This window comes from Pseudopipra pipra, chromosome 13 (assembly GCF_036250125.1).
Source record: "Pseudopipra pipra isolate bDixPip1 chromosome 13, bDixPip1.hap1, whole genome shotgun sequence".
Lineage (NCBI taxonomy): Eukaryota > Metazoa > Chordata > Aves > Passeriformes > Pipridae > Pseudopipra > Pseudopipra pipra.
The window spans coordinates 2,867,943-2,889,716 of record NC_087561.1 but is presented as its reverse complement, the minus strand read 5'-3'; the positions used below and the strand labels follow the sequence as shown (position 1 = coordinate 2,889,716).

At 54.8% G+C, this 21,774-nt stretch overlaps 1 protein-coding gene across 4 annotated transcripts in view; it reads left to right on the top strand.

Annotated features, from left to right (window-relative positions):
* The window catches only part of NLGN3 (neuroligin 3), a 39,378-nt gene that overhangs the window by 5,160 nt on the left and 12,444 nt on the right, over positions 1 to 21,774 (top strand). For 2 of the 4 annotated variants that reach the window (XM_064669660.1, XM_064669658.1), the window contains exons 2-3: positions 13,112 to 13,849; positions 14,948 to 15,007. In XM_064669660.1, coding sequence (XP_064525730.1) covers positions 13,372 to 13,849; positions 14,948 to 15,007 — 538 coding nt within the window. In that variant the 5' untranslated portion in view covers positions 13,112 to 13,371. The remainder of the gene's footprint in view (positions 1 to 13,111; positions 13,850 to 14,947; positions 15,008 to 21,774) is intronic. The other 2 variants (XM_064669661.1, XM_064669659.1) reach the window with 1 other exon arrangement.

Sequence of the window (21,774 nt, the reverse complement as noted above, 5' to 3'; positions counted from 1 at the left end):
TTGATAAAGAAGGGTGGGTTTATCCCCATCCAGTTTGTGTTACTTCACTTGGCACAGGGTGAGAGGTGCATGCTCAGTCCTGCCTGCTCGCTGAGAGCGTGGGATGCTTTCCCCACGTGATGGAGGTGCGGCTGGTGGGAGAGATGGGACCTGTGCTAAGCACCAATCCCCTGCCTTGCTGAGGACCTTGTCCTCAGGATCTTTTGTTGGAGACCTCTGACGGGCTTTTGTCTACTCATTCAGGTGGATTGAAAATGGGAGGCAATACCCCCTCCTCCTGTGCTACCTTGCCGTTCTGCTTCCTCTGGTTCCCTGGGCACAGGGGACCTGCCTGACACACTGACAGCAGAGCTGGAGTCTCATCTTAGAGTTGTCCCAGTTCCCTGGTACTCGCTGCACGTGGGATCTCCAGGGATCTGATCTTCATCTCCCCCTCCTCCAGTCCCCTGGCTCTGCCTGTTCTCACACACATCAGGAAGCATCAGTGTCAGTTTTGTTTCTGGTTTTATGCCCAAACGAGAAAAGACTCATGTCCTGCTATCACTGAGGGTCCAGTTCAGCCTTACCTTGGCATATGTGGGATGCTGAGAGGCCTGTTACCCAGCTCCTGAGCAGTCCAGAGACATGCAAGGACAACAGGGAGATGTGAGCCTTGGCTTGGGAGAGGTTTGCTTTTTGTGGGAGAAGTGGACTTGGAGAGAAGGATGCAGGGATGAGATGGGGATCTAGCAGTCCCAGTGGGCTTTGGTTGGAGGGCGGCAGGATGAGGTCAACCAAGGCTGTTGCTCATGGATGCTGTTTCCCATCCTCATGACTTCCAGGAGGTGAGGGCTGAGAGAAGTATCCAGACAGCACAAGGGTGTCCTTGCAACCACAGTCTGAAATCTCCCTTGGATAGCAGCTGTGCCTCAAGACAGAAATGATCTCTGTTTCTGTCTCGTTGTCATTTTGGTCTCTGTTGCCACTGGGCTCTCTTGATGAGAATGTGAGGTTGCAGACTTGGGCAGGGAGCTGCTGTACTTTGACGCTCAGGACTTTAAGAGGAGCCAATTGGTTCCCTGCTCTTTGTAACAAAAGCCTCCTCCTGTGTCCCTTGGGAGCGATGCCTCAAAGTGGGCTTATGCTGAGGCAGAGCTGTGTTCGGAGACCTCTGAGAAGCAGCAGAGAGCACAAGAGCTGTCTTGGCACTGGGCACTTGACTTGTCTTGGCATTGCTGGTCCTTGCAGCATGCCTGTGTGGCCTGCTTCATCCTAGTGTGCTCCCCCTGGAGAGACAGGGCATCCCCAGGCTGCTTGATTTTCTCTGGTCCAGCTTATTTCTTAACACTAGGCGGTATTTGCAGTAAAACACATTAAAGGATTTTTTTTTGCCAGAGGTTTTAGGCTTTCTGCTTTTTTGTGCTTGAAGATAGAAAATATGGGAGGATAAATTTACAAGGGAAAATAGAAAATACATTTTGGATTAAATTTGAATAGATTTCCTTCCTAGCTGCTGGCTTGCCTGACCTACAGTCCTCAGTGAGCCCTGGCTGCATGAGCAAGATTTTGTGGAGCTGCCCTGGCTGCAGGCTGACTCTCCAGCCCTGGGTGCTTCTATGGTCTTCTGCTTAGTCACGCCAGCTTTGGTTTTGGTTTGGGAATGTGAGTGGCCAATGGCCTTGATGAGGGCAGGCTTCCCTCCCTGAGGCAGGTGCTTGTCTTAGTTGAGCCTAGGCTGTCATGGACTTGGGCTGCACCAAGTAACTGCCTGAGGTCCTTCCAAGGGGACTGACACCACATCTGTCTGAGCTGCCAGCTGTACATACAACCTGTGATAATGGTGGTCTCTGGCTGTGACAACTGTACGAACTCGTTAGGTTGCTTACTGGAGCACGTAGCAAATCTGTGCGTTTCCAGAATTCCTGGGAAAGCCTTTAGGGTTTCTGGGGAAACCAGCAACTCTGGGATGGGCTTTTATCTTATTCAGCTGCAGATGGGCGTTTTTGGACGCTGTGTCGTGCCAGCAGCACACGTGGGTGGCCGTTGTGCCAGGGGCCCCAGGGCTCCCCTTGCCCTGGCGTTGCCCCGAGCGTGGCAGCTCTGCCGGGATGCGGTGCCGGCCGCGCGGTGTCGGCGGCTTTGCCCAGGAGCTCCTCCACAGCCGCCAGACATCACCGTCATCCTCGGTGCCGGCGCTCGGCAGCAGGGTGGGGCGAGCGGGAAGGCAGATGTGGAGGGGGAGGGTGGCTCCTCCAGCACCTGTGCCTTACTCTGGAGCGTGCAAGTGTGAAATTCAATTTGTAGATAAATCGTAGCGGGTGAGGAGCGCGGGCCACAGCGTGTGCTGGAGCCAGGCGGTGTCTGGGAGCAGCGCGGCCGGCATGCACAGCATGTCCTGCCTGCCAGCTCTTGCGGAGGCTGACGTCACCTTGGAGGAGCAGTGGCTGCTGCAGGATGTGGCTGCTTGACGCTGTGTCATGTTGGCTCTGGGTGTGCGGTCCCGGCTGCCGGCAGGAGCCCTGCCAAGGGGTGCTGCCCTGGGATGGTCTCCCCTGCCCTGCGGGGCCGAGGAGCAAGGTGCAGCTGGAAGAGAAAGGGACCTGGGCAGCAGGCAGGATGGTGGTGTGGATGGAGGAGTCCATGGTGCTTCCAGCATTTTCCCACCTCCACGTTTGGATCTTTCCTTTCTGATGTTTCCACTGAGTCCTGCTTGCTGGTGGGAGCAGAGTGAATGCATTACAGTATTAACAAATGCAGCTTGCACTGGCCCGAGCTCTGTCCTACCTGTGTGTTGCTACCAGTGGTCACAGCTCCCCATCTCCTGCCCCAGTCCAGAGCTGGGAGTCCCACCTCCAAGGGCTTTGCAGAGAGCAGCCTTCTGATGTAGGTGAAGAGTCCAGTGCAGTGAGGAGGGGATCATGGTCTCCCAGGCCAGTCAAGGCAGGGCTGGGACTGAGCAGTGCCCTGGTCCTCAGTGCTGGCTTGCCCCCAGAACTGACTGTACCCCAGGCAAGCTGCAGTGTCATGGAGTGGCAGGTGATACCATTAGACCTCAAAGGGGCACTTGCAATATGGTCAGAAAGTCAAGTCTGGCCTTTGGTAAGGGCCGCTGGCACTAAGATAAAACTCAGCAGCTTGTGTCAGGTGGGATGTGCTGGGGCACTCGCCTCTCTGAGTAGGTTGGTGGGCTGGAGTTCAGCCAGGACATCCCTCTGGCACAGGACAGGACCTGCAGCTCTCGAAGCTGTGGGAAGCTAGGGAGAATGGGCTGGCACAGCCCTGCATCCCAGGCTCTGGGCACATGGGTCTCTGCAGAGCCTGGCTGGTGTTTCACCTGGAAGTAGGGACTGTTGTAGCAAGGTGGAGGTGCTGTGGACAGTGCAGGTAATGTGAGCTCAAACATCTCCTGGGACAGTTTTTCTGAGCACTGACACCAAAGACCCCACAATGAGCCAACAGTTTGGTGCTGGATTGCAATGCTTGGGCTTTCTTGCACCATGAGGGAGCACACATGGCTCTGCTGCCTGCATTGGGACCCTGGAGGGGTGGCTCTCTTGGGATGTGCTGTCTCCATACAGCCACCCTGCTCCCTGTGCTTGGTGTCCCATGGTACAAGAGAGGGTGGAAACAGGTTGTGCAGAAAGGTGGTGCTTGTACACTGCCAGAGAACTTATAACCTTATCTCTGCACAAGGAAACTTATTATGTCATATTTCAGCTTCTGTGAAAAAGTTAGTTCCTGCTTGTCTCCAGCTATTTTCTTCATCTTTGTCCTTGGTTTCATTACCTTTAGCCCAGATTACTTCCATGACCTGGTTTACAATTCTACCCTGCAAAACCTTGCTGAGCTGACAAAGAGCAGGGGTTAGTGATGTTAAGCAGAAACAGGTGGTTGGGGCAGGTGTTGGTAAAGGAAACAATCCTTTACTGGCTCTGCTGCTGAAGCCAGAGGCTCTAAAGCCAGTGTCTGGATTGCAACCTTTGATTAAGTGATTTTTGGCTTCCGGCTTTGAGTCAGTAAAATGAAACTTTGACAACTTATTTTGGGTGTAGTTCTTCCCATTCAGAGCACTCCTGGTTTTTTTTTTCCCTGCCCACCCTCTCTAGTCGCATTTGCAGGAAGTCCATGTATTTTAAGCTGCAGTCAGTTCCTCTCTGCCCAGCCCACCTCCTTACATTTATAGAGCCTCCTCCAGTCCGTGCTGGTCCGTGGAAAGCATTGGCTATGCAGGCACTCGGCCTTCCTGCAGCCACTGATGCTTTCTCAGCTTTCCCTGGAGCATGTGTGAGCTGTCTTGAGCCATTCTTAGCACAGGTGGTGGTATGGGTAGGACAGAGCTTTGTGCAAATTGCCCATGGCCCAGTTGGTTGCGGGAGGTTCATGTCCTTTGCATAGCTGGGTGCACAGAATGGAGCTTGATGAGAGACTGGAGTGTGAGAGAGTTTGGGGGAAGGACATTCCATTAGCAGCTAAGTTTCATATTTAATTTGGGGCATTTCAGAAATGAGGGCGTCATTGCATTGAGCCAGCCTCTTTGGGTCACCAAAGTCTCCTTTCTTTATTAGATTTCAAACCTGCTTTTGCTAATGTAAGAAACATGAACATGTTTGGACATGGACTTTTAAAAGCTTATGGAAAAGAGCCTTGTGCTTGTGTAATTGCTCCCTAACACAATTCAGTCATAATGATCCATGTTAACTTTAAAAACAGCCCCTGTTAGCCGTAGTAGTTTCCAGGGCAGTTATTTGGGAGAGGACATCGGAGGCATTACTCTGGCAGATGTGAGGGGGATGGTGATGAGCAGGTGGGATAATGTCAGTGTGCTTGCCAAAGCTGGAGAAGGAAGTGAGGGGAATGCTGCCTGTGCAGTCAGCTCTCTCTGCACTGGGTGAGATTTGCACTCCAGTCGCTAGCTGTGGAGTGTTGATCACAGATTTGTGAGTGAGATTATATTGCCTTAAAGTAGGTGCCTGGTGCTTGTTTGTGATGTGTGGGAGAGTGAGCAAGTTGTCTTGGCATGAACTTTGTGCTGGTGCCAAGGGCTTGCTGAAAGCAGATTGTCTGTCAGTTCGCTCCTCTGAGTACTCGTCTGGAAATTCCAGAGTTCTGTGGATGCACTTTTGTGTTGTCAGTCACCTGCCTGCTCAAAGCCAGCGCTGGAGTAATGCTGCCATTTATTTGTGAAGCACTGTTTCGAATGGAATGGAATAGAATAGAATAATTTCGGTTGGAAGGTACCTACAATGGTCATCTAGTCCAACTGCCTGACCCATTCAGGGCTGACTGAAAGTTAAAGCATGTTGTTAAGGGTGTTGTCCAAATGCCTCTCAAACAGTGTCAGGCTTGGGGCATCGACCACCTCTCTACGAAGCCTGTTCCAGTGTTTGGCAACACTCTCTATACGGAAATGCTTCTGTACAGAAACACTTCCCAGTGTAAACCTCCCCTTGCAGCTTTGAACCCTTCCCTCATGTCCTATCGCTGGGTAGCAGGGAGAAGAGCTCAGCACCTCCCTCTCCACTTCCCTTCCTCAGGAAGCTGCCGAGAGGTCGCCCTTCCACTGGTCCTGGTGATGGGGTTTGCGGTTCGCTGGGCGGGCCGGTCCCGGTGCGGTGCTGACGGGACAGCTCCCGCGGGGCGCCGGGCGGGAGATGCTCCGGGAACATCCCGCAGCCCCGCCCCGCCGCGATCGGTCCCTCCGCACCGGGACACAGCGATGCCACACCCAGATGTTGCCGATCCCGGGGCTTTGCGACCCTCTGGGTTGAGTCAGGCCCTTCCTTCGCTGCAGGTGAGTTGTGCAGGCGTTCGGACAGTAGATCTCGTTATCCTGTGCCCCCGCAGGCAGGCGTTTGTACGTTGAAACTGTGCGAGTAGCAAGGTGAGGGAGAGAAAAGCTCCCACCGCTTCTTAATGCTGGGGTCAGGAAAGCCGTAGCGTGAGATAATCCAGATTATTTCTATCCAGAACGTGGCACTAAACAGCCTACTTCCAGCAGCTATCCCTGAGCCACGTGGGAACCTCACTCTCCACCGAGAGGCTGCTGCCACTCCCCTCTTCCTGTCCTGGCAGAGCCTCCTCCTGCTCACACAGCAGCTGCTGGCTGTGCCACATGGCCCTGTCAGCTTTTCCCCAGGCTCCTGGGAAGCACTGAGTGGGAAGGTCAGTCAAAATCTAAACCAACTCAAGGTGAGCATGTAGCCCACTCCAAAAGTGTCTAGGCTTTCAAAACACAGTTGTCCTTGGGTCCTCTGTAGTGGCCACCTTCTTCTTGAATCAGCAGTATTGGTGTCGGAATCAGCTGACCCCAACGCTGTCCCTGCTGCAGTGCTCACTGGCTGTCCTTCAGCAGCATCACCAGTCACAGCTCGGTGACACTGAGTAACCTCCACCATTTTTGGAACTCTTGATGCTAAACAGGAGTTGGAAATGAGCCAGGCTGTCTCACCTGCTGGGTAGCATGTCTTCTGGAGCTGGGCATCGAACAGCGTGCTGGCACTCAACACCAAAAATGTCTGGAAAGGCTGAAATGTGGGCAAGAGAAAGGTCTGCTTTGCCCCTGGTGCCCTTCCCAAGTCGGGCTTGATTATTTCATGAAGGATTCATTAAAGGCCATGGAGCAAATGGGGACAGGCCATATTGCAGCAGGAGGCCATTGGCACCACAGCAGAAGTGGCTCTTCAAATTGTCTGTTTCTAGGGATTTTGAGTAACATTCTTCTGTTCTGAATGGAGCTCTCGAGGATTTTGGCATGTGTCTGGGAGTTGTCAAAGAGCTTCTGTCCCACATATGTTCCTGCAGCATTGAGGAGCTTAAGTGACACTTCTCACGTGGTCTCTCATCCTCTCCCCAGGGCAAAGGATGTGCAGTGGAGTGTCTCATAGGTTTCTGACATTCAGCTTGCTTTAAATATTGGTGGGACTGTGAGTAGGAGCCAGGAAAGGCAAGTCACAGGGACGTGTCCTGCATTTGAGGCAAATGAGGGTGAGGTTTGTAACTGTTTTTCCTTCTGTCCCATTAGAGTGACTGTGGTGTCTCAGTATCGGGGGGGGGACTCCAGATGTGCCTCAGGAGGAGAGTGGGGACACTGGATTCTGGGAGAGACTTTGGCACTGTGTAGAACAGGTGTTTTGGGCTCCGTGGTGCTGGAAAGCCTCCTCCATGTGTGCTGTGGTCTGTCAGAGCATCCTAAATGCTGAAGGCTTTGTGGCCAAGGTGGCTGTTGTGTGCCCAGACCGTGACAAATGCTGAACGAATGAGGGCAGGGACTGGGCTGGAGGGGATGCTGGGGGTCACATCCATCTGTCATGTACCACCCTTTGCAGACAGTCATGAGGTGCTTTAACTTTTCCTGGTGTACACTTGACTCTCCTTTCTGAATATGAATGTGTCTCCTACCTAGCACGAAAGGGCAGAGTGTTCTGAACTTTTTCGCAGTGGCCTTTACATGTTATAAAATTGTGTCCTTTAACTTGTCTTGTCTAGACTAATTCCACTCTTCCAGACTTTTGTCCAAGGCTTTTTGGTGATCTTGCTGACCTCCCAAGGCCTCTCTCAGTTTGGGGAATGAACTGGTTCTCTAGACAACAGTATAATTATTTGGTGTGTCTTTATGAGCTGAAAGGAGAGCAGAGTAACTACTTCATGTGTAAGCTGGCCTTTTCACACATCCTACTGTACTTGCCTTTTTTTGTGGCAATGATATGCTGGCTCACGTTCAGTTTGTACTCCTGTAGCCCTCATGACCCTTGTGGCAGAAATGCTGCTATGTTTTCTTCCATGGTCTGTTTGTGCAATTTTTTACCTCCCAATGGCTTACAGCCCTGCCCATCATCTCTCACCCAGTCTATCAGGAGCATGTCAAACTCCTGTCCCAGCCTCCAAAGTGCTGGATGCCATGTGCAGATTCTGAAACATACTGTCCTTTAGGTCACTCATGGAAAAGCAGAGCAGTAGCAGCAGCAGGGCAGACCTTTCTGAAACCCTACATGTCCCTTTCAGTGTAACTGCAAGTCATCTATTACTGTGCACCAGCTCTGTGATGGACTTGAAGTCCTGGGAAATGCCCCCACAGTGCTGTGGGACCAGGAAACATCTGTCTGTGGCACGGATGGGTAACCTGGGGTGAGTCAGAAAGACCCACTGGGCACAATCCACAAACCACCAACTTTGCTCTGTAGTATTATCCTCAAGCACTGACCCAAGCCACAAGCATCAGAGAGTGCGAGCGAAGACCTGCAGGCAGAGGGATGCTCGTGAGGAGCCTCTGGGGCACACGGACACAGCCCAGTTGTGCTGCAGCTTCTGTGCTCCCCAGGGTTTCCTATGGCGTTTCTGCAGCATTGTAGGCCAGGTGGGATGGGACTGGGTGAGAGCTGGGGTTGCTGCCCAGTGGAGGAGAGAAGCTGGCAGGGTGGGCAGTGCATCTGGCAGCTGCTGCTGCCTGAGAGCTGAGCACCAGCCTGAGCTCCAGGAGCACAGGCTGGTGGAAGGGTTTGGAGCTCAGTCGCCCTGGGAAAGAGGAGGCAGAGGTTTCTCACACTGTTTGCCACGTGCATGTTTGTTCTGGGGTGCATGGGCTGGCCCCCAGTTACCTCTCATTAAAATACAGTGGGCTCAGATGGTGAGTAGAGCTGCACAAGGCAGAGTGGCTGGAGGGTGCAGTGGGACACCCTGTTGGAAGGAGATCATCCATCCGTGCCAGCTGGGTGGTTTGAGGTCTGTCCTGGCTCTGTACCACACGGGACATAGAACCACAACATCAGTGTGATGAGCCTGGGGTTGTGTCAGCCCAAGTGCTCCAGGGCAGGAGGCTGGGCCCCGAGGAAGGGTCCAATATGAGAGCAGGCTGTCTGCTCACATCTCCTCGGCCATCTGCCAGAGGAGGTGTGGATCCGGCTTGTCTGGCTGGTGTTGAGATGCCTGAATATGCATCTGCCAGAGAGGCTTCCAGAGGATCCCACTCGCCCAGGTTTCCATGGAGAGCGTCTCTTTGTTGAGGAGGAAGCCGTCTGGCAGACAGTGTGGCTGTGGAAATACCTATGGAGCATTTGTTTTCCGAAGCACATGAATAACATCCCTAACAGCCAGCAGCCTCACTTCCTCCGCTCACCCACCAGCGGCCTGGCAGAGCGACCTGGGATGCCTGTGGTGTCTTTATCCTTCCAGCTTCTCACTGTGTGCCCGTCTGAGCACTCCCAGTTTGGCTGTATCTGCCCAACCCAGCCCGGTTTCACTTCTAGTTGGCAGGCACAGCTCCTGGCTGCCTCCCTGCAGCCCATCTTCGCTGGGGGACACGTTTGGCTTCACTGCTGGAGGGAAGAACGAGAGTGCTGTAGGCGGGAAACTGGGAAAGTTTTGCTCCCACCTCCCATGGGATGCGAGGGGAATTGCTTCCCTGGATGAAATGTCCTTTCTAGGGTCTCCCAGTTATTTTGCATGCTTTGAAACACCAAAGGGGAAGTTTAAGAGCTTTTGAGGCAGCAGGTAGCAATGCAAGGCACATGCAACAGCCCACAGTGAAGGGGGCTAAGCTTGGGTTCTCATGGCAGTCTGTCAGTATTAAATTAAGGCTAAATTCCCATCCTAAATGTTATGTTAGCATGAAGTTACATCAGAAAGCGCACAGCACAGAACAGCAATGTGAGGGTATCAGATGTGTTACAGGGGTATTGTAATCATCCCAAATCAGGCATTTGAAACCCAGGGAATTCTAGATATAGGGTTTGCATCATTTTTTGGGGTTGTAATTGAAAAACAATCCAAACATAGGAAGGCTTTAGAAACATGTCACTGAGATTGTTTGGGTGCCTTTTATTCTGTGCTGCGGGGGGACATGGGACATGGGCAGATGGAGGGAAAGAGTCTTTAAAAAATGATGGAACCAAATGCGGAATTACAAATGTTAAAATACCATGATCTGGATTTGAGTGTTAAGACATTGTGGCTCTCCAGGGTAACATTAGGGCTGCTGGGCCTTGACTGTGCATCTCCATATCTGAACATATTTGGCCGTAGCTAATGTAACTCACCTCTGTGCCTCATGCTTTGTAAAACTCATAATTGGAGGTGGTTTTAAGTCCTGTACCATCATTTTGCTAAAGTTAAGGATGTGTACTTGGAACTTGGAACTTTAATTCTATCTTAGCTTGTGTTTTTATCTTCAGATTTCCATGTTTTTTAAAAGCTATTAAAAGAACGATGGAAGAGGATTAAACAAAAGCCCAAAGGAATATCATCATAATGTGTTTCTGAGGAGCTGTAGAAGAAGCCTTTTTTTGCTGTGATTTGTAGAAAAGAGATTCTGCATTGTGTCAGGAGAGGGTGGTTATGCTGGGTGTGCAGCCACTCTGTGGATGCAAAGTGGGTTGTGAATCCAGCCCTGTGACTGGTGTGCACAGCCCAGCTGGGCAGCTGTGTAGTGGCACTGCCTGGTGCCACGAAATTGCTTGGCTGGAGGAGTTGGTGGAGCAGCAGTGCCCATGGCAGCATGTGGCTGAAGCCCTGAGGAAGCTCTGGAGTTGGGAAATCAGCTGATAAGCCACTGCTGGCAGGGCTGTGGTGTTCCTGCAGACAGAAAATGATGACGGATCGGTTGAAATGGCTCTGCGGGGAGCACTGTATGCACTAACATAAAGACTGGAAGCTGCCTGTAGCTTCCAGTCATACAAATTAGATATGACAGTCATTAATAATTGGCTTTATCCTAACCTGCGGTACCTGAAGGAACCTGAGCAGAAGATTTGCACTGGGCAGTTTGCCTTCCAGCTATGTCAGGCAGAGCAGTGGGTGTGAAGCATCTTTGAGTTCCCGCTTGGGGATAAAGCTTTGGGGGTCCTGAGCCAGCATTGCACTCCTGGGATGTCACTGTTAGGCAAAGACCAGTTCTCTGCTGAAGGAGGAGCATTGCAGAAAGGAATATTGGATGAATGATGGTTTTCTTCCAGAGCTGCAGGCAGAGCAGAGCAGCCAAGGCATTGTGCTGCAGAGGCAGCTCCAGCAGTGGTGGGCAGAGCTGAGCCTGGGGTCTCTGGGTGCCTCAGCTGTATTTCTGTCCCTCGATACAGCTTTTATTTCTTAGACTTTGGCATCTTTTTTGGGGATAATGCAGCAGTGCCATGCTCCTGCTGGGTGTGTTTCTGTCACTGCCCGGTGGGGCAGGAAGAGGTGGAGGGGAATAATGTGCAGAAATGATGGGGGTCAGAAAGAGAGCAGTATCAGCCCCAGTCATGGTAGCTCAGCCCTCAGGTCATCCCTGTGCCATGGATGGGGGAGTGATGTGACTGTTTCTCTTCATCAGCTGTACTGCTCTCCCTGTCTGGAATTCCCTGCTGTCCCTTTGCAGGCTCTGGAAAGGTGCCTGCATGCCCAGCCCTGTGAGGCCTTGCTACTCAGGTGGGCTGAAAGCAGTAACATGATTTTCTGGGCTGAGTGTTTCTTTTTACTGTCGTACCCTGATTTCTGAGCCTGCTGAGTTCTCTGGGCATATCAGGAGGGCAGGCACAGCATGGGCCCATCTCCTTAATCACCAGCAGTGAATTGCCTGCACATGTGCAGTACAGATTTCAGACACCTTCTGTGGGGTTTCTTGGTTGTGCTGTGTTTTGGTGGGGTTTTCTTGTGGTTTTTTGTTTGTTTGTTTGTTTGGAGGGTTTGGGGTGGTTTTTTTGGTGGTGGTTTTGTTTTTTTTTCCTGCGGATTTTCCTCACTGGATGAGGTGTTCTCCATTTGTGGAATCCCTGCCCAACTGAACCTCCACCAGAGCTGCGTCCTCCCATCTGCATATAGCCCTTATTTTGTGCTCCAATAATTTCAAGGCAACTCTGCTCCCCTCTGAGCTTGGGAGGGATGGATATACCGGCTAGGCATGTAAGGATGCCCTGGGGCAAAACGGAGGTGCCTCACCACCGCTGCCATGTCTCCTAGGGTGAGGACATGTGGCTGAGAGAGGACGAGCGAGCATCCTCTGAGCCGCCACCAAGCCGTGCCTTTTAGCAGGGACCCGGCTGCAGATCCGCCCACCGAGGAGCGGAGCCGGCCGCCCGCTGATGCCGTGCCCGCCCCGCCGGGGTGAGGGGAGCACCGGGAGGGTGCAGCCCCGGCGGCTTCCCTTGCCCGGGTCCCCCGGGAGCGACGGTGCTGGCGGGGGGAGCCGGGGGGGCACTTATATAAGCCCTGAATGCGACAGGCGGTGCGGGAGGTGAAGGGCAGAGCGCTGAGAATCCACACAGCCTCCGGCGAGGGCTCCCTGGCACAGGAGCGCTGCTCGCTGACACACATCCGCGGGTCCCCATCTGCAGTGCCCTCCCTTCCCCGCGGGCCCCACGGGGGCTGCCACAGCTGCTCCCCCTGATGCTGCCAGCCCGGCTGGGGGGGATGTGGGAGCAGAGTTCTGCCTTCTCAGGGTTGCCCCGGAGGCAGCCGGGGCAGGGAGCGGGTGGGAGGGAGGGCAGATGCCCAGGAGCACTGTGACTGTTCCCATCCTGGGGTCTTGCCGCTTCGGCCCGTGGCACGTGGAGGGGGAAAGCTGGTGGAGAGTGTGTGTGTGGGTGAGATGGGTGCCTGGTAGGACACGTGGGTCTGGTTTGTGGGTGTATGAGGTGGGGTGGTGGCACCCGAACGGGGAAGCAAGCAGCCCAGGCAAGGAGCACAGGCTGCAGGGTCTGTGAGTGCAGGCTGCTCCACCTCAGCCAGGAGAGGAGAGATGCCAGCAGGCTCTTGTGCTGGGGCCGTGCTTGGCACCAGTGATGTCCAACAGGCTCCTTGTGGGGAGGGATGTGGCACTGCCCTGCTTATCTTGGCACCCATAATCTGCTGCTGATACCCTCCTGCAGCATGGGGCGGGGGCATAGTGCTGCTGCCCAGGATGGCTGTGGGGATCACCTGGGCAGGGCAGGGGCAGGGCTGGCCCCTGAGTGCTGGTACAGGCTCTGCAGGCACAGGCAGACACAGTTTGTGTATCTGCAGATGCTCCACGTTTGCCAGCTCCCAGAGCCACCTGCTTGGGTAGTGGCAGAGCCAATGAGCACCCATGGGTGGGAGGGTCAGCCAGGGATCCTGGCTCCTTCTGCTCTGCAGCTCTTTGACTCTTCCCAGAGCAAGTCTGCTGTTAATTCCCTCCATCTCTCCACAGTATCAGCAGTCACCTCCAGGCTGGGCCGCTGGCAGGCAGGCAGCAGTGGGCAGCTGGGAGGCTGTGAGGAGCCAGTGGCACATCTCCCTGCATCCGACTCACCCAGCAGAAGGTGTGGCTGGGCTGCGCGCTCCTGACTCCCGGCTCTCCTGCTCCGTGTGTTCCCGGCGGGCAAATCGGAGGCTTGATGTGATGGGGATGCCCTGAGCCCTCGCCCCAGGAGCTTCAGGCCTGGATGTTGGTGCTGTTTCTCCCGGACAATGTGGCTGATACTCTGGAGAAGCCCTCTCTTCCCCCCTGTTCTCCAAGTGCCTGAGCTGGTGGCCAGCTGGGACCTGCGTCTCACCCTCTGGGTCCTGAGCTTTGCCTCGATGGTTGTGCGGATGGAGGGCCAGGTCTACTCACCAACTGTCAACACACACTATGGGAAGTTACGAGGGGTGCGTGTGCCATTGCCCAGTGAGATTCTGGGGCCTGTGGACCAGTACCTGGGGGTTCCTTATGCTGCCCCCCCAGTCGGGGAGAAGAGATTCATGCCCCCTGAGCCACCACCATCCTGGTCAGGCATCAGGAACGCTACCCACTTCTCACCAGTCTGCCCCCAGAACATCCACAACGCCGTTCCTGAGATCATGCTGCCCATCTGGTTTACCTCCAATTTGGATATCGTGGCCACATACATCCAGGACCCCAACGAGGACTGTCTGTACCTCAACATCTACATCCCTACGGAGGATGGTGAGTCCCCACTGGGGTGACCGCAGGAGGGCGAGGGGGGGGGTCACTCCACCCCTCCCCAGCAGTGGTTGGTCTCACCTGGGTGTTGTGTTTGAAGCATGTGGTTGTGGACCCTGCAGCATGCTGTCTGTTTGTGGAAAGCTTTCTCTGGCCACGCAGCTTGCCCTCTTGCCCTCAGCTGCCATCTCTGTCTCGCGTGCTCCTGCTCCTCCACGCCTCCCGGTCCCACCCCTCCACCTCCATGGCATCGTCACGGGTTCCTCTCTTGTATTGCTAAATCTGAATCCGACTCTCTGACCGCAGATCCACAGAGTGACAAGCTGATTTGTGCTCCCCAGGCGCCGAGTGCCAGGTTCTGTCTTGAGTTGGTTCGAGTTCGTCCTTCCTCCCTGCTTCCCACCCTCCCCAGGTCCATGCGCTAGTTGTGGGCGTGGGCTGCGGCTGGGAGGAACACTCTCTGCCTCTCCCTGGGAAGATGCTTCGGCAAGAAAGGGACCACAGAGCCCTTTTCTGGGCCCTGGTATGGATGGGAGGTTGGGGGGCACCGGCAGACACGTCGCTTGGCTGCTCCTCCGTCCGCCGGTGGGACAGCGGCAGAGCGATGAGCCTGGGGTGCTGGGGACCCGTGGGGCACGGTCCTGTTGGGGTGAGGCTGAGCGGTGCTGGGTGCCTCCTTGTCTAACCTTTTCCTTTGTAGGGGATCCCACCTGAACTGTAAGTAGAGGGCAGAGGAGGCAGCGCCTGCCCGTGTGTCCGCCCCAGCCTCACCGCAACGGGAAGCCCCCAGGGATTTGCAGCGGGCTGGAAGGGACCCGCAGTGGGTCTGCTGTGCACAACAGAGCAGCCTGGCAGGCCAGTGGCTTCTCCCAGGCTGGCTGGCTCCACTCCTGTGTCTCTGGGGCCCTTGGCCACGGAATGCATCATGCCTTCCTTCCCGCCCAGCACGGCTGGCCCAGAGTTTTCCTCCCATGGCGACGCTCCCTCCCCACCTCCCGCGGTCCCGGGGGCGGCGGGAGGGTAGCAGCGTGGTTGTGATTGCATGCCCACTCCCACCAGTGGAGCCTCCTGTTATTTTGTAGTCTTTTATTCATTTTACAGTAAAACGGATTTCCAAGGAATGCACCCGAAAGCCCAACAAGAAAATATGTAGGAAAGGAGGTATGTAGCAAGCCGACCGGCAGAGAGGCACAGAGAGGAAAGAGAGAGAGAGTGAGAGTGAGGGGGTGCCTGTCTGGCCCCCGGCCTGCAGCACACTCCTCCGGCACCTCTCTGTGCCGCCACCCAGGCTGTGGGCCCTCCAAGCAGCCCACCCTGCCACCTCCCACTTCCCACTGGGAGGAGTCCCATGGATGCTCCGGCCAGCTGGGAGTACAGGTCTGGGGTCAGGTCATGAGGATGCTCATGTTGCTCCAGGCCTTTCAGAACAGCTTCTCCTCCTGGGCTGAGCCTGCCTTCCCATCTTCATCCCACTGGCACCAACAGCCTCCCAGCCTCTGGGTATGAGGGGTAGCCTCTGATGGCAGGTAGCACTTAAATGCACCCATCCCTTAGGGTGCCTCCCCCATTGGGGGTGTACAGACCTGCTCAGGGAAGGGCCTGTGTGATGGGGGACTGCAGCCTGTCCTGAGCTGAGGTTTCCCCCAGTTCCATCCCTGGTCATTTTGCATCCAGAGTTTCTTGGTTAAAAACATAAAGCCTCTCCTGGCTGTGTAAATCATGCCATGTTGTGCCCCAGCCCTTGTTCCTGCCAAGGCTGCTCCCCACTGCTCACACCCCCATGCCTGTGCCAGCCCTGCCAGTGAGGATTTGGTCTCCAGCCCATGGCACAGCATTCTCCCTGAGCCCTGGCTGTCCCGTGGTAAGCTGAGCTCCTCCAGTTCAGACACATCTCTGCTTTGCCTTGCCTCAGCTGAGCTTCCCCCATTGCCCCTTAGTGATGCTGTATTCCCAACCAGTGGCATGGACCAGAGAGTAGAGATGTGCAAATGGGAACTGGCTCAGCCCCATGTTGGACGTGGTGCTTCACCCATCCCACCACACAGCCCCCTTGCAGACAGGGAGAGCTGGCTGCTCTGTGCATCCCCAAGATGAACGTGGGGACAGTCAGGCAGCCGAGCTCTTCTGAAAGGCTCAGTACAGGGTGTTTGGCCGGCACAGGCTGCTGTCCTGGGTATCCTGTGGCAGCAGGGTCCCTGCATCCCGACCTCTGCCTCCCTGCACCCCTGGGTTTGTCGGGGCCAATGCAGCTGGGCTTGGAGGTTTGGGGAGCGCTTTCCTTCCAGCCGTTTCCCCCAGTTCTGTTGTTTGGTTTCTTTGCTTTGCTTTTCCTGTTGCTGTCCTGGCTATTCACACGCCATCTCTCTGAGTGCCAAGGCTGCCCCTGAAAGGGCTGGCGCATTAGGGAGTCTCTGCACGCTGCCTCCGGAGCCGGCTGTGCCAGTGATCACCAGCCACTTCAAAGCGCTTCCTCTCCCGGCCCTCCCACCGGCTGCCAGGGCTGGCAGACCCCTGCCACCCCCAGCCCGATAGACAGGGCCAGGGAAGCGGGGTCCAGGTTATGGCTGGAGAAGAGGACAATATAAGGCATGGCCAAACACCTTGGATGTGCTTGTCTGGTTTTCCCTTCCTGCTGGCACTGCTCACAGGCAGGGTTTCTCTGCAGCCCATCTGCAGTTGCCTCTGGCCACCTCCTGCAGAGCTGTTGGGGGACATTCCCACTGCCCCCACTGGGCTCTGTTGGATGGACCAGTGGATCCCCCGTGCCGGCCGTTTGGGCATCCAGGTGTGACGTGCCAGGAATTAAAGCACCCAGACACTGGCAGTGCTCTTCAGCTCCAGCCAGGCTCTGGTGGCCATTGGCTTGAATTAATTGAGTCACTTGTGATGAGACACAGAGGCTCCTCCACCTCTTATCATATGTCTTGAGTTAGTAATGTTTGGGGTGAGGATAATGTACCTGCAGTGCTGATTTCCTTGGGCTGAAATTTTGAAGATTGGCTCATTCTGGAATATTCATGATTATAATTTCTAAGGCAACATATGAACATTGATGAGCTCTCCTCTTGCAGAACAGTATTTTGGTGGTTGAAAATGCTCCCATCTTACTGGAGTTTTCATGATTTCTGCCACCCCTAAGCTCAATGTATTTCATAGCAGACGGAGGTCTGAGAATTTATCATAGTTTATCTCTGGGACAGAAAAACACCCCTGTTTCCCCACCCAGTTGCCCACAGTAATTTCCTGCATGGAAATTTCCTAAATGCCAGTGTCCTCCACACACATTGGTCCTTTCTCTGGGAGCAAGACAGGCCAGTGGTGCTTTGAGAAACAGTGCCAGGGGAGCTGACAGCGCTGAGGCTCAGCTGAGGCTCAGGTTTTGCTGTGAAAATAACCCTGCCCACCCAAGACCATGTACACACACACACACACACTATACAGTACTTATGTGCAAAACGCAGCTCTGCCCTTTGCTTTGTTCTGCCAACACTTCCAGCCTGTGCTTGGCTGTGGCAGGTACCAGGATGATTTTCCCTTCCCTTCACCAGCAGCCTGGGCAAGCCTTGCTGCAGGGCATGAGGAGGTGGATGCCATTTTTGGAGGGGAAAAAATTGTGGCTGCCCTGCACTCAGCAGCCCTCCCCGGTTTTCATTAGCGACTGCCCAAATCTCTCTGGCTGGGGCTGTGTAGAGCCTGTGATGCTGCAGAAACCAATGTGCAGGTCCAGCATCTTCCTCTGCTGTGCGAGGGTGGCTGGAGCTCCCAGCAGCTCCTGGGCTCAGGATGTGCTTCGGCTGCTCTGCAGGAAAAGTATCGTGGCTTCTCCACTGCTCTCCAAGAAGGGGATTTGTCCGAGTACTGGCTGAGGCTTCCCTGCCGTGCTCCCTGCTGGAAGCTTCTCCCCAGCCCCCTCAAAGCCTGCTGCTCTGCAGAGCTGGCTGAGCAGACCACCGCCCTGGTGCTCTGCTTCCACTCCGGGGAATGATTTGCAAAGGTGAGGGTAGGTGTTTGTGCTGGTGGAGGCAGCAGAGCGTGAGAAGATGCAGTGCTTTTACCGAGTCCGCTCAAGGATGGAAATAACTCCTCTGCATCATTCCGGGACAGGGAGGGGCTGGGCAGCACCAAGGTATGCTGCAGTCCTGGAGCAAGGGCTGGTGGCTGGAAGGTCCCAGCAGAGTTGCACCTTCCTGTGGGGTTGTGCAGCAGCAAGTTCAACAGCTGCATCAGTCTTGGTCCAGTTCCTTGTCACTCCTGGAGGAGCAGCTGAGGTGGTGTGGCCAGTGGCAGGTGTACCTTTGGGTGCACGTAGCCATCAGACAGCTCCTGCTCCCTGAGGCATCGTGGCTGTTTTGTGGGAGTGGGTGCCCCACTTGCACGGAGGAGAGGATGCTGGAGCTGCCTACAGGCACCCTGAACAGACTTTTGGATCTGGAAAGATGACAGCTCAGGCTCCTGCTCTTGTGTTATCCACACCATGGTGAGAATGAAGCCTCCAAGGACTTAGGCTCCTCACCCTCCTTTATCCCTGTTTGCACTGGTGTCAGTGCTGTTGGTATGATTTACTTAAGATAGCATAAATCCAGTGTGGATGGCCCTGTTTTGGGGGAAGTGATTTTATTTTTTACTGAACTTGAACTTAAATCTTTCTAGAGCCTTTAGATAAGAGCATATGCATCCTTCCTATCGGCCTGAACAATGTCACTTTGCAGTCAGCTTAAAGTGAAGTGGCACAACAGACATTTACACTGGGTTAGTGGAGGGTGTTTTTGATGGGTAAGGAGAATGAGCCACGAGCCTTTTTGCTTTTTCCAGCTGTGAATCCACAGGCTTTAGCCCATTCCCATGAGAGTAGGTGCTGCAGGGCTCTGTATGGTGGCCTTTGTTAGTGCAGCGGAAGATCTCCTGGGATGGGTGTCCCTGAACATGTCAATAGACAGTGGAAGGAGATATTGGAGCAAAGTGCAAGAAGTGGGTGAGGGAAGTGAAGCTGTGATTGCTCTCAAGAGCTGTGGGACATCGGTGGGTTGTGCCAAAGGTGAACATTGCAGCAAGAGGTAAAAAGCCCACTTGGTCACAACAGTCTGTGTTGGCCATAACCCCAGCCAGCCTGGAACCTTCCTGCTGATGGGTAAGGCTCATGCTTTGCTTCTGCCACACACATGCCCCTGCTGTTCCCCTCTGCCCTAGCCTGCATCACTGTGCTCCTGCTTTGCTCAGCTCCCCAAGTGCTGCTTTCTGCCATCTCTTCTGTGGCGCCTGAAGCTCAGGGTGCTTTAGGCTTGTTCCAGCCATCCCTAAGCTCTGCAGCAGCAGTCTCCAGCTGGATCCTTCCCTGATCAGCCAGAACAGTTGCTCAGGTCATAGAGATGTTATCCACTGCCCTCTCTTACAGCCTGACAGGTCCTCATAGCTGATTCCTCCACCCTCATCTTCATGGAGACCTTTGCCCCCTAAAGGAGACCAGGCTGGAGGGCTGCAGCCTAGCTGTTCTCAGGGGTTTAAAAGCACCAGGGCCTTTGGCAGTGGAAAATGATCTCCAGCTGCCTGTGATCAGCTTCCCAGCTCTGCAGCACGGTGTGATGAAGGCTCACTGCCTGTGGTCATCATTAGAGAAAAATCCCTATCCCTTAGCAGTACCAAGAGGTTGGCACGTAGCACCAGTTAGCAAATATTGCATGAGTACTTCGTCATTTAAGTGCTTTCTGGGCTTGCAGCTCTTCCTAATGAAGACGCAGCAGGTCAAGCCTGCAGCCTCCTGCAGAGAGGCCGAGCGGCCACACGCGCCCGGCTGAGCTGGGGAGTGGGCTGGGGAGGGAGAGCAGGAAGGAGGCAGCAGGAAGGGGGAATGCTGGGGCTGAGGTGCTGGGGCAAGAGGTGACAGGGATGGGGCGTGGTGCTGGGTGAAAAGAGGAGAATGATGTGAGATGCTCAGGGGGTGGTTGGGTGGTGAAGCAGGAGGTGAGGAGGCGGGGCTGGAGCACAGCGGGGGTAGGTCGGGAGTGAGCTCTGAGTTGGAGAAGATCAGGATGGCACAGGAGACAGCTGATCCATCCCTGCCCTGGGCAGGAGCAACTCTACCTTGCCTCTTCCTGGCAGTGTGTCTCACCTGATCTTAAATACCTCCTCGGATCGCCTCTTCTAGAACTTTCCTGTCCTTTCTGCAAGGAAGGTTTTCTTCTCATTCTACCTCATGTAAATTCAGAGTTGACTGTGCTCTGTGCAGAAAAGAAGGACTTACTCTTCCACCTCACCACCTCACAGTAGCCTTTCACTTGTTGGGATACTGCTGTAGCTCCCGTCATGCCTCTACTCCTGGTATTGGTGTGACCCAGCCTTCTGCACACTTTTCGTGCCTTCTAGATTTTTCTAGATTTCCTGTTGCTACTTCTCCAGACTTTCTCCAGCAGGTCATGGCTGCTTAAGGCATTCTGCAAGCCTCTTGCCCCAGTGGAGCTGCCTCATGGCCATTTCAGACCTCTTACTCCCCCATAACAGATTCCTTTTAAATTCAAATACTGTCTCACTCCATGCTGCCATCTCTTTTATCCACATCCCTTGTCACCTGCAGAATGCCACTCCCAGAGTGACAGTGAGAACAACTCCCTGATTTTTGTCTTCCTGGCCAGTTTTGTGCTTTTAGTCTCATAGTTCCATGCAGCCACAGGGATGTCCCTTGCCTGTGGGAGCCTTACTGCAGGCTGTGCAAAACCCTTGCTGTGGTGCTGATGGGGCCCGTTGGTGGCAGCAGCAGGACCCTGGGATCAGCCAGGTACCTGGAGGGATGTTGGAGCCCTGTGTTTCAGGGGAGAGTCACTGGGCAGTCCTGCCTGGGGGAAACCCTGTTGTCACCCCAGAGCTCACCATCACCTGGGGAACTTTCTTTTTGTTGCATGCATTAGGGAGCAGAGGACTGCAGGTGCTGGTCTGCAGCTCTGAGGGGATACGGAGAGCTCAGCCTCTTCCTGAAATTCGGGGCTCCAGGGCACAGGGATGGCACCACTCGCCTTTGTGCCCACATGGACAGGCAGTCCTTTGCAGGAACAGACCTTTGGTACAGATCTGCAACACTCCTGCTCCCTGCCAGCCCACAGGCCACCTCTCCTGGCTCCCACTGGCTGCTTGGAGCTCGGGAAGTGCCGTGCTCACTGCGTGCCATCCACAGCAGCATTCCACAGTGCTGGGCTGGGGCTGCCGGGCTGGCCACGCAGCGTAAGGTGTTCAGGACATTACAGAAACCAGTATGTTCAGGGTTCTGCCTTGGTCAGGTCAGCCTGGTTGGTACCTTCGCAATCCTCAGTGAAACAGGCAATGAGTCTTTTAAGAAGGGAGTTGGTGCGGGACGGAGCTGAGCAGCACAGGGCAGCCCCTGTCATGAGGGCTCCCTGCAGCTGCTGTGATGATCTCGTGTGGCGGCTCCAGTGGTTGGTGACACTGCTGTGCCAGGCACAAGGGGCCATGCACCACCTGGGGGTGATGGGCAGGACCCTGCCTGGTGGTCAGTGGCCATGCAGGGCAACCCTTTGTGTGAGCTCTGCTGGTGACAGAGGACAGTTGTCCCCAGTGGCAGCAGAGCTAGGAGCAGGGCTCCTGCTTGCACCTGGGTGGTAGGAGAGGGAGCCTTGCCTGGAGCAGGGAGCTGAGGGGATGCAGGAGGATCTGCAAGTGCTTTGAGAGACTGATCCGCCACCAGCACTGACGCTGCCACAGCCCCACTCACCTCTTCCCTGCCACCCTGGCCCTCCCCAGGGAGGATCTGGGAAGGGGTCCAGGTGAAGTGGCATCCTGGCGCAGCTCCCGGGGCAGTCCTGCCCGTGCCCTACACTGCCCTGGCTCTGGGAGAGGTGCAGTGTGAGTAGCCAGCAGTGCTGTGGGGCACAGGCCTGGCCCCACCGTCTCTGCTATCATGCTATTTTTGAATTCTCTTTTTT